The sequence below is a fragment of the Schistocerca gregaria genome, chromosome 1, assembly GCF_023897955.1.
Source record: "Schistocerca gregaria isolate iqSchGreg1 chromosome 1, iqSchGreg1.2, whole genome shotgun sequence".
Lineage (NCBI taxonomy): Eukaryota > Metazoa > Arthropoda > Insecta > Orthoptera > Acrididae > Schistocerca > Schistocerca gregaria.
Window position 1 is genome coordinate 1,177,633,013 of NC_064920.1, and position 12,830 is coordinate 1,177,645,842.

Here is a 12,830-nt window from a genome sequence, read left to right on the forward strand (position 1 = left end):
AAAACACAAGAAGCGCTTCAGTCCCATAGGGTGCAGGCTGAACACAGGAGAAACGTAGACACAGTTTTATTGCTTTTGGCGATTAATTATCACGTCTGTTTCGCTTTTCCTTAAGTTACGGTTGTGTTGGCTTATTTGGTACGTAAATTAACACAGGAACTACACTCCTGGAAATTAAAATAAAAACACCGTGAATTCATTGTCCCAGAAAGGGGAAACTTTATTGACACATTCCTGGGGTCAGATACATCACATGATCACACTGACAGAACCACACGCACATAGACACAGGCAACAGAGCATGCACAATGTCGGCACTAGTACAGTGTATATCCACCTTTCGCAGCAATGCAGGCTGCTATTCTCCTATGGAGACGATCGTAGAGATGCTGGATGTAGCCCTGTGGAACGGCTTGCCATGCCATTTCCACCTGGCGCCTCAGTTGGACCAGCGTTCGTGCTGGACGTGCAGACCGCGTGAGACGACGCTTCATCCAGTCCCAAACATGCTCAATGGGGGACAGATCCGGAGATCTAGCTGGCCAGGGTAGTTGACTTACACCTTCTAGAGCACGTTGGGTGGCACGGGATACATGCGGACGTGCATTGTCCTGTTGGAACAGCAAGTTCCCTTGCCGGTCTAGGAATGGTAGAACGATGGGTTCGACGACGGTTTGGATGTACCGTGCACTATTCAGTGTCCCCTCGACGATCACCAGAGCTGTACGGGCAGTGTAGGAGATCGCTCCCCACACCATGATGCCGGGTGTTGGCCCTGTGTGCCTCGGTCGTATGCAGTCCTGATTGTGGCACTCACCTGCACGGCGCCAAACACGCATACGACCATCATTGGCACCAAGGCAGAAGCGACTCTCATCGCTGAAGACGACACGTCTCCATTCGTCCCTCCATTCACGCCTGTCGCGACACCACTGGAGGCGGGCTGCACGATGTTGGGGCGTGAGCGGAAGACGGCCTAACGGTGTGCGGGACCGTAGCCCAGCTTCATGGAGACGGTTGCGAATGGTCCTCGCCGATACCCCAGGAGCAACAGTGTCCCTAATTTGCTGGGAAGTGGCGCTGCGGTCCCCTACGGCAATGCGTAGGATCCTACGGTCTTGACGTGCATCCGTGCGTCGCTGCGGTCCGGTCCCAGGTCGACGGGCACGTGCACCTTCCGCCGACCACTGGCGACAACATCGATGTACTGTGGAGACCTCACGCCCCACGTGTTGAGCAATTCGGCGGTACGTCCACCCGGCCTCCCGCATGCCCACTATACGCCTTCGCTCAAAGTCCGTCAACTGCACATACGGTTCACGTCCACGCTGTCGCGGCATGCTACCAGTGTTAAACACTGCGATGGAGCTCCGTATGCCACGGCATACTGGCTGACACTGACGGCGGCGGTGCACAAATGCTGCGCAGCTAGCGCCATTCGACGGCCAACACCGCGGTTCCTGGTGTGTCCGCTGTGCCGTGCGTGTGATGATTGTTTGTACAGCCCTCTCGCAGTGTCCGGAGCAAGTATGGTGCGTCTGACACACCGGTGTCAATGTGTTCTTTTTTCCATTTCCAGGAGTGTATATGCCATACGGGTTTCCTACGCTCCATTGGTATAACAGTTGTAAATTGTTGTAGCTCCAAGCACTGATGTTTAAATCGTTATAGGCACTGAATGCTGACAAAAGCGAGATATAACGTCAGCCGAAATTTCTGCGAAGAACCTAATGGTGTTCAGAAAGGAGAGGCTTAACACGGTTGGCGGTGGCGTGTTTGTTGATGTCAGAAGTAGTTTAACCTGTCGCGAAATTGAAGCAAAGTAGATACTTCCTTTCATTTAGTAGGGGCAGAAGTCATTGTTGGCAACCGGAATAGAATAATAATTTGACCCTTTGTCAACCTCCCAATTCAGATGATACAGTTGCTGAAAGATTCAATGAAAACTTGAGTTTGATTTCAAACACGTACCCGACTCATACGATTATAGTTGGTGGTGACTTTAATTTACCCTCGATATGTTAGAAAAATTACACGTTATTTTCGGAGCTACGCATAAACAAATCGTCCGAAATTGTGCTAAGCCCATTCTTTGAAAATTGTTTCGAGCAGTTAGTTCATGAGCACACGCGAGTAGTAAACGGTTGACCTCTTAGCAACAAATAATCCCGAATTAATAAAGAGCATCAAAACGGATACAGGAATTGGTTCAAAAATAGTTCAAATGCCTCAAAGCATTATGGGACTTAACATCTGAGATCATCAGTCCCCTACACTTACAACTACTTAACCCTAACTAACCGAGGGACATCCCACACATCGATGCCCGAGGCAGGATTCGAACCTCCGACCGTAGCAGCCACACGGTTCCGGACTGAAGCGCCCATAACCGCTCGCCCACAACGGCCGGCAGCAATTAGTGAACACACGGTTGTCGTAGCGAGATTGAATATTGTAACCCCCAAATTCTCCAAAAATAAATGGAAAATATACTTATTCAAAAGAGCAGATAAAAATTCACTTGACGCCGTCGTGAGAGACAGTCTCCATTCCTTCCAAATTAACCATGGAAGAGTAGACCAGATGTGGCTTGAATTCAGAGAAATAGTATCGGCAGCAGTTGAGAATTTATACCAAATAAATTAACAAACGGCGGAGCTGATCCTCCTTTGTATACAAAACGAATCAGAACACTGTTCAGAAACAACGAAACAAACATGCCAACTTTTAACAGACGCAAAATCCCCATGATTAGCGATCTTTTGCAGTAGCTCGAAATTTAGCCCCGACTTCAATGCGAGATGCTTATAACAGTTTTCACATGAAATTTTGTCTCGAAATCTGGCAGAAAACCCAAAGAGATTCTGTTCGTATGTGAAATATGTTAGCGGCAAGAAACAATCAATGCCTTCTCTGCGCGATAGTAGTGGAGATATTAATGAAAGCGGTGCTGCCAAATAAGATTTACTAAACACAATCTTCCGAAATGTGTTAACAAAAGATGACGAAGTAAATAATCCAGTATTCAAATCAAGAACAACTGCCAACATGAGTCACGTAGAAGCAAATATCTTCGGAGTAGCGAAGCAACTTATCACTTAATAAAAGCAAGTGTTCTTGTGCAGACTGTATACCGATTAGGTTCCTTTCAGAGTATGCTCCTGCGTTAGCTCCATACTTAACAATCATATACAACCGTTCGCTCGACAGAAGATCCGTACCCAAAGACTGGAGAGTTGCACAGATCACACCAATACTCAAAAACGTAGTAGGAGTAATCCACTTAATTACAGGCCCATATCATTAACGTCGATATGCAGCAGAATTTTGGAACATATATTGTGTTCGAACATTGTAAATTACAGGGAAGAAAACAGTCTATTGACACACAGTCAACATGGGTCTAGAAAACATCGTTCTTGTTAAACAGAACTAGCTCTTTATTCGCATGAAGTGTTGAGTGGTATTGGCATGGGATTTCAGATCGATTCCGTATTTCTGGATTTCCGGAAGGCTTTTGACACTGTACCACACAAATGGCTTGTTGTGAAATTGCGTGCTTATGGAATATCGTCTCAGGTATGTGACTCCTGTCAGAGAGGTCACAGTTCGTAGTAATCGACGAAAAGTCATCGAGTAAAACATAAGTGATTTCTGGCGTTCCCCAAGGTAGTGTTATAGGCCCTTGTTGTTACTTATCTACATAAACGATTTGGGAGACAATCTGTTTGCAGATGACGCTGTCGTTTATCGACTAATGAAGTCATCAGTAGATCAAAACAAATTACAAAACGATTTAGAAAAGACACCTGAATGGTGCGAAAATTAGCAGTTGACCCAAAAGAACGAAAAGTGTAAAGTCATCCACATGAGTGCTAAAATGAATCTGTTAAACTTCGGTTACACGATAAATCAGCCAAATATAAAGGCCGTAAATTCAACTAGACAATGTAACAGATCTACTAAGGAGACTGCCTACACTACGGTTGTCCGTCCTCTTTTAGAGTACTGCTGCGTGGTATGGGATCAATACCAGTTAGGATTGACGGAGTACATCGAAAAAGTTCAAAGAAGGGCAGCACATTTTGCATTATCGCAAAATATGGGATAGAGTGTATCTGAAATGATACAGCATTTGGGCTGGACATCATTAAAACAAAGACTTTTTCGTTGCGACGGAATCTTCTCACGAAATTCCTGTCACGAACTATCTCCTCCGAATGCGAAAATATTTTGTTGACACCAATCTACATAGGGAGAAACGATCACCACGATAAAATAAGGGAAATCAGATCTCGCACGGAAAGATATAGGTGTTCGTTCTTCCCGCGCACTACACGAGATTGGAATAATAGATAATTGTGAAGACGGTTCGATGAACCCTCTGCCAGGCACTTAAATGTGATTTGCAGAGTATCCATGTAGATGTAGAACAACAGAAATACATGCTTATCATGCGTATCTTGCTTTCGGTGGAAAAAACTGCAAATATATTTGCCTACACAAGAATGGTTCTGAGCACTATGGGACTCAACATCTTAGGTCATAAGTCCCCTAGAACTTAGAACTACTTAAACCTAAATAACCTAAGGCCATCACACACACCCATGCCCGAGGCAGGATTCGAACCTGCGACCGTAGCAGCCCCGCGGTTCTGGACTGCAGCGCCAGAACCGCACGGCCACCGCGGCCATTTGCATACACATACGAGAGTATTTCTTCATGAACAAGTTGTAGCTTATGTCATTGATTCAGTGTGGTTTGGATTTTTTAAAAGTATTTCACAATAATTCAAGTATCTTGGTAATTTACTAACGCACGGAACGCAAAAATATAACAACTATTTCGTGAAACGAGTAGAAGATAAACAAACAGTATCCTCAAGTGCTAGCGTCGCTCAATTTGTCAAACGGTAACAGCTTCGCACCAGAGTGTGTCGTGAGTGATGTATTAAACCAGTGGTTCTCAAACTTTTTGAGCTTCGGGCGCATGTAAAAGGCCGCTAATAATTGTGGACAGACTATATACAAGTTTTTGAGGAATATTTTGCAACAGTCAATACATAATATAAATACTGTGATAAAATAACAATTACGTCATTTTAATTTGAATCTCGCGTCCAGACTACGGAAAATGCAACTTAACATTAGTAAAAAAGAGCCTACCCTGCCAAGACGAAGAGGAAGAGAAACTCTGAAGTGAAGCGTATTGAAATGAAACACTGCAATAAAACTAACGATTAATTCAAATTTTAGAGAAAGTAACAATGCAATACAAATGAAACGTACCTTACGTCTACTCTTTAGTGTTTATGAGAAACATGAGCCTGATGTGTCCTCGCGATTTCTTCAATATTTGGAGATATATTTGAAGGACAAACCCTCATTTCCTCGTCAGTACACTGAAAAGTTCCTTTTAAAATTTAATTGTGATAAGGGCGGAATATCCCAATTCACATAAATACCACGTCGAAAACTGAAGTAAAATGTTCAAAGCCTTTTTAGATATCGACACATATTCTTATCTTATAGAAATCAAAATGCTTCAAGAGACAATTCCTTATTGTTAATCATCAGTCCATGATCAGAAGATACAGCTGTAATTTCTTCTTCTGTTAACGTTAAGCCGAAATCATCTGAATTTTCCATGAATGGGTTTCGAATCCAGTCGTACTGTTCAGTGTTGAAGGATGGAAAATATGAACCCATTTTCTCTTCTAAACTTATTAAATAATCTACTGTGCTCCTTACCGACGGGAACATTTCCAAGTTACCTTGAACAGCTTTTCTTTTCCATATTTGTAGTTTTATGTGAAACGCTTTAATTTTGTCGGTGGATGTGAGGATATTTTCTTCTTTCCCTTGCATGCTAGTATTCAAAATATGGAACTGCTGAAATGGATCGGCCAAATACTGCAACCTGACAATCCAAAATTCACTCCAGAAGAGGATGCAAAAATCTAAATGTTTCATTTCTTCGAAAACACGAGTTCTTTTCGTACCTCATGCACATGAGTAAGCACTTTCCCCCTCGACAACCACCAGAGTTGTGTGTGTAAAAGCAACCGCCTTTGTTCTGACTTCATATCGATACAAAGTTTTTCTAATAAACGAGTTTTCACAAGACATGTTTCAATAAAATTTACCATCTCTCAATTTTTCTCCCAATTCTTTTGCTGTTAAGGCCTCCCTATGAAGGAAGCAGTGAGTTACGATAGCATCTTCATTTTATTTTATTTTTTTTACAAAAGAAATAAACCCCTTAACACAGCCTACCTCTGAAGTTGCGCTATCTGTACAAATGCCTATACACGACTTCCATGTTAACTGCCACTTATTAATATAATAATTTACAATGTCGAAATCGTCCTCACCTTTAGTAGACACACTGGATCCTTTGCAAAAAAAGAAACTGATTTACTATTTGATCTCGATTAATGAAACGGACAAACGCTAAGAGTTGCGACTGGTTGGTAATATCTGTTGACTCATCAACTTGCAATTACAGGCTTTGGAACTGTATCATTAGACAAAGTAATCTTGCTTATTTTCATAGCTGCCCCATGTTCTAGCATCACCGTATGTATATTTGCAGGCAAAATAAGTGACTCACCCTATAGTATGAACTTTCATACTCATTAGTTTAGAAACTTGGTGGGAAGTGATTAGAGTTTTATCAGAAACAGACTTTACACTTTTAAAAGGATTTGCTGCCCTTGTTTGCTGTTCAGACAATCTCTTGAAAAAGTTTACAGGTTTATCTAGCAAATGTGACTGCATTGTTTTAAAATGTTTGCTCATTTTACTAGGAAGCAGAGATTCATTTGCCATTTTATAGTCACATACTAAGCATAGTAGGAAAGGATAATCTTCACTCCCAGTCCAAGTGAAACCATAACTTAATTATCTTTCATTGTGCTTGCGGGTAGACCGCATTTGGTACCGGCAGTATGAATGAGCCGGATGTGGTGGTGGTGGTGACTACGGGAGCGGAGGAGACTTGTCCCTGTCAATGTGTTCTGGCATATAAGTTGTTGTTGTTGTGGTCTTCAGTCCTGAGACTGGTTTGATGCAGTTCTCCATGCTACCCTATCCTGTGCAAGCTTCTTCATCTCCCAGTACCTACTGCAACCTACATCCTTCTGAATCTGCTTAGTGTATTCATCTATTCATCTCATGGTCTCCCTCTACGATTTTTTCCCTCCACACTGCCCTCCAATGCTAAATTTGTGATCCCCTGATGCCTCAGAACATGTCCTACCAACCGATCCCTTCTTCTAGTCAAGTTGTGCCACAAACATCTCTTCTCCCCAATCCTATTCAATACCTCCTCATTAGTTATGTGATCTACCCATCTAATCTTCAGCATTCTTCTGTAGCACCACATTTCGAAAGCTTCTATTCTTGTTTTGTCCAAACTATTTATCTTACATGTTTCACTTCCATACATGGCTACACTCCATACAAATACTTTCAGAAATGACACCCTGACACTTAAATCTATGCTCGATGTTAACAAATTTCTCTTCTTCAGAAATGCTTTCCTTGCCATTGCCAGTCTACATTTTATATCCTCTCTACTTCGACCATCATCAGTTATTTTGCTCCCCAAATAGCAAAACACCTTTACTACTTTAAGTGTCTCATTTCCTAATCTGATTCCCTCAGCATCACCCAACTTAATTCGACTACATTCCATTATCCTCGTTTTACTTTTGTTGATGTTCATCTTATATCCTCCTTTCAAGACACTATCCATTCCGTTCAGCTGCTCTTCCAGGTCCTTTGCTGACTCTGACAGAATTACAATGTCATTGGGTAACCTCAAAGTTTTAATTTCTTCCCCGTGGATTTTAATTCCTACTCCAAATTTTTCTTTTGTCTCCTTTACTGCTTGCTAAATATACAGATTGAATAATATCGGGGAGAGGCTACAGCCCTGTCTCACTCCCTTCCCAACAACTGCTTGCCTTTCATGCCTCTCGACTCTTATAACTGCCATCTGGGTTCTGTAAAAATTGTAAATCGCCTTTCGCTCCCTTTATTTTACCCCTGCCACCTTTAGACTTTGAAACAGAGTATTCCAGTCAACATTGTCAAAAGCTTTCTCTGAGCCTACAAATGCTAGAAACGTAGGTTTGGCTTTCCTTAATTTAGCTTCTAAGATAAGTCGTTGGGTCAGTATTGCCTCACGTGTTCCAATATTTCTACTGAATCCAAACTAATCTTCCCCGAGGTCGGCTTCTACTAGTTTTTCCATTCGTCTGTAAAGAATTCCGTATTTTGCTTCTGTGACTTATTAAACTGATTGTTCGGTAATTTTCACATTTGACATTATTTCATACATAGAAAATTAATTCAAATACAATGTTAACAAAAAAGAAAATATACAACATCAGAATAATTGAAAATCGCGATCACAATCATAAAAAGTGAGTGGTGAGCTGGCTGGCGTTGTTGTAGCAATGAATACAGTTGATCTGCGATGTAGAGAGGAGAGATGAATGACTCGAAGGAGTGCAGTAGCCAGTGGATCTGTAGGTCAGTAGGCAGTTGGCAGACCACACCACCAACAGTCTGACGTCCAGCTGAAGGTGGCGCCAGAGTTGTAATGGGGTTTGGTCCCCCAGGTGTTCCTCATACAAGGTCTTAATTATTAATTCTTGTGGTGAGCAGGCAAGGTGTCCTATGGTCGTCTTCTTCGCAAACTCGTATTTCGGTGGAGGTGGTGGCGAGGAGAGTAGATCCCAAATTAAGTCTGAATAATCATGGGCGTGCATGACGAGGCGCACGTGTCGTCGGACATGTGATACAACTTGAAAAGATACTTGACAAGTGCAAACCATGACACAGGGTTGTCCTCGTATAAAGATGGCAGCTGCAGCAGACGATGTGGGGTTGGGGACGAAGGCAGCTTCGGTGTCTCTTGGAAAACTGACTGATCTGTGGCGGAAGAGGCTATACAGCAGGCTGCCGTGGTAGGCACGGGTGTGTTTCTAGCGAAAACGTCCATAGCAACGGCGGACTGCATTGTCCTTGATGTGTCATGAAAAAATGATGCTACTGACACGGTCAGTACCATGGGATCAACTAGTTGTGCAGCAGGTGTTGGGCTCCTGTAAAGTGGTCTGTAGGCTACAGGCACTGATTTGAATTGACCTGCCATGGAAATAATGCAGAAGGCTGGTGCGGTAGACACAGGCGGTGCTGTGGGAGAGGCGGGCGGCCAAATGGCCGGAACCTGGGCACCTCGCGAGAGCGGGGGGATTTGGTAACTTGTGTGACCAAAGTTTAAGTTCTTCACCCACTTGCATTTTGAAAGAGAAAGACATTGCATGCAATCAGATTTCATCAATTACATGGATCTGTAGGACACTATGAATGAATGATTTGATAGTGGTTAAACACAATACAGACTGTGACACTTATTCCCCTGAACTTGCTAATAGTAAATCATTGTTGAAATTTCCAAAAGTTAGCAAGATGAGATGTTGATATTTTCATCCAGATGGGAAGGTATAAACAGTGAAATTATGTAAAATCTTTACATTCTTGGTTTGCCTATGAAAGATTCCTACTTTTATGCAGGTAACTGAAAAAGAGAGCAGTGAATTCTACAGCATGCTGGTTTTCACAAAGCTGTCATCAAGACACAGTGGCATGTACACTTGTGTGGCTTCCAACAATGCTGCCAGTGGCAACTACTCTGCTCAGCTTCGAGTGAAAGGTAAGTTTGTGTAAGTTACTGAATTGCTCAGGTGCTCTCAAAGTGCATATACTTCACATAAGTACATATCTTAAAACATTAATAATTGGTTTGCCTCATTGTCATGTTAAAGCCAATTCCAAATTAATATGAGTGATACTTGAGAAATTTTGTCACTTCATTTAAAACTCTTTTTTTTCTTTCAGTTGCAATTTCTTAGCTTTTCAAAGATGTCACTTCACAATTAAAGTACTTCTGCATTCATCATCACTTAAAAAACTCATTGCTTCAAATATTGCATTTAATGATTCGTGTTCTTTGAGTAACATGGCATTTTCATCAGAATAGAAGCACCCATTCTTCCAATGCCATGTATATAAATTATTCACCTAAAGTGAGCTCTGCGTAACATAAAGCATGTGACTGTAATCAAACACCGTTGTGCCACACCAGTTGACTGCTTTAACTCTGACAAGCTCATGGCCATTATGAAACAACATTAATTATTCTAAATGGCCACAACATATTCAGAAGTCTGAGATGGCAACACTGACATTGTAAAGATTGTTGAGATGTTGAATCACTATTAAATTTGACTATTTTAGTGATAAAAATCTGCAGTAAAAGTACTAGATAATTAGAAGTTTGATTCTGGTGTATCTATGTGTTAACACACACTTGTTTACAGTCATTAAGTGACAATAGACAGTCTTCCAAGGAAAGAAAACTAAAAGATATAGTACCATATAATAAACAACAGTAAATTTATTACAAAGGATGGTTACTAATTTTTCAGTGATACACAGGATAAAAAGTAATTATGTTCACTTTTTTGCATTAAAGAAGACCACTCACCAAAGAAATAAAAAGCACAGACGTGTTGAGTCATTGATAGGCATGCAAAGAAAAACAAAACAACCTCCACCACAACTAGTTCATCTGCAAAAATGCAGTTCTGCTTTTTGGTGGTATCTTGTAATCCAAAAGTATTTTTATTAATTTCATTACTGTATGTTAGTTCAAATTGTTTGTTCATTTTATACTTTATACATGGGAAATGAACACAAACCTAATACAATCTTATTCTCGACTCTCTTCCTAGTTAAATCACATACATAAATCATGAATCTCCATTAAAACCCTTATGTTTATATAACTCAATAAAGTTTATAAATGATCTATACAGGTGCCTCCCATAAAATGTCATGAGTCATTTGTTTTTGAGAAAAATCAAACAGAAATGTGTAAAGAATTGTATATTTTCATAAACATGTATCATTAAATAATGTGTCAATGCTAAATAAACACTGTCACTATGAACAAATGTACAGACTGCCATAGAGAAGTGTGAAATGATTGATATTGTGGTGCTTGTGTACACTGTCATGTTCAATGTTGTGAAGCTACCTGCTTGTGTGGAGATGTGGCTGGAATTTGGTGCTGTGATATTTGTGTATAATGCTCCATAATTATGGAGATGGAGTAGTTGATTTTAAAAGTCAAGGTAGTTCTGGTGTAACACAGGCAGAATTAGAACATTTGTTATTTTCAGTTGGCAGCAGTAAGATGTGGAACAAGGTAGAGGACTGTAATGTAGTCAAACAAGCCACATTGGGCAAGAGGTTTAAAATATGTTTCAACTCTGCTGGCTCATTCTGAATATCTGCAAGTGAATTACTGCTCTGGAGACTGGACAAAAGTATGGATACAACCCAAGAAGCTTGAGAATAGTCTGAATAGACAAGGAATAAAGTGCAAGTAATGGCTTGAGTTAGCCAAAGAGTTGAAATGGAAAAAATGCTCCTTCTGTCAAGGGTAGTCATGAAAGAGTAATGTACACTGTGCAGGATGGCAAACTTATCCTTTTTGAAGAGGAAACCCCATTTAAAAACACATTCTTTCAGTGCCATGGGTTGGTGAAGTTTGAGATTGTTGGCATCAAAGCTCCTTTTGATTGTGTTTGGAATTGTAATGAGTTAGGCAACCCATTAACCATTGGTGTAAAGGGGGATACATGAAGAGCACCTATGGGATTATTAGTTCATTGAGCAGGACAGTGAACATATAATTTCTGATGCCAGAATCCACAGCCAGAAGTTTGTGGTTTGGTTGATGTGGGACATCAAAATTTAGAACAGTTCAGATATGGTGGTGTGCTGGCAGGGCTGTATTTAAGATGTATAATACCCCTGTGCTGTAATTTATTTTATGTTCTCCTTCCAAAACTTCAGCATTGCTATTTGTTTATGGACTACCAACCATAAAACATTGTAGTCACTAACTTCAAGTTTAAACTTATTGAAATATTTTAACACTTTAATGTACAACAGAAAGCTTATGTGCAAATTAAATGTTCAGAAATGATAAAATTACTACCACAGTTCAATAGCCTCTTTTACCGAATAATTATGAGAGAAAAATCAAACATGGACACAATATATAGCAAAAATATGAAGAAAATCGCTACAGTTTAATATACTATACCAAAATTATTTCACTTAAATGTGAAATTTAGTCAGTGCAAAATACAGGATGGAAAACCATTTACTTGACTGTTACCCAAATTTAGCCACCTTAGACAAATGTATGCTGTTTGGGAATTCATTTATCACTTCCTCCAAATCAAGACTGACTATCATTCCTTTTGATTCTATGGCTAGTACCACAAGAATGACCAGGTTTTCTTGATTCTCTACTGTCCATAGGTAGTTCACTTCAGTTCACAATTTTACTAAAACAGATGGCATGGCTTACAAACATGAACAGCCACAGGCTCCACAAAATAAAGCAGTCTCCTGGATACCATTGCTTTTGGAGGTACAGTCTTGAAGGCAACATGATCTTCCCTTCCTCTTACTTGTGGAAGAGCATTTTGCTAAGACTGAAGGATCAGAAGAACCCACCTGTAGTGAGGACAAGGGACCAGATTTTCTCTCTTGCAATTTGTATTTTTCAAGTGTATTTCTTTTGATATAATATTATTTTTCCATGACAAATACAAAACATTACACTACAAATAAATATATATAATATAATTTCTTATTTACTGCCCCCTTTTAGCAACTGTCAAAATGCAGATATTAATTCATTATCAATGAAATAAATTAGCCAATACCATGAAACAC

General features: G+C 40.6%; 1 protein-coding gene across 1 annotated transcript in view; it reads left to right on the top strand.

Annotated features, from left to right (window-relative positions):
• The window catches only part of LOC126297439 (Down syndrome cell adhesion molecule-like protein Dscam2), a 384,987-nt gene that overhangs the window by 182,256 nt on the left and 189,901 nt on the right, over positions 1-12,830 (top strand). Inside the window, exon 11 of the mRNA XM_049988328.1 lies at positions 9,588-9,726. Coding sequence (XP_049844285.1) covers positions 9,588-9,726 — 139 coding nt within the window. The remainder of the gene's footprint in view (positions 1-9,587; positions 9,727-12,830) is intronic.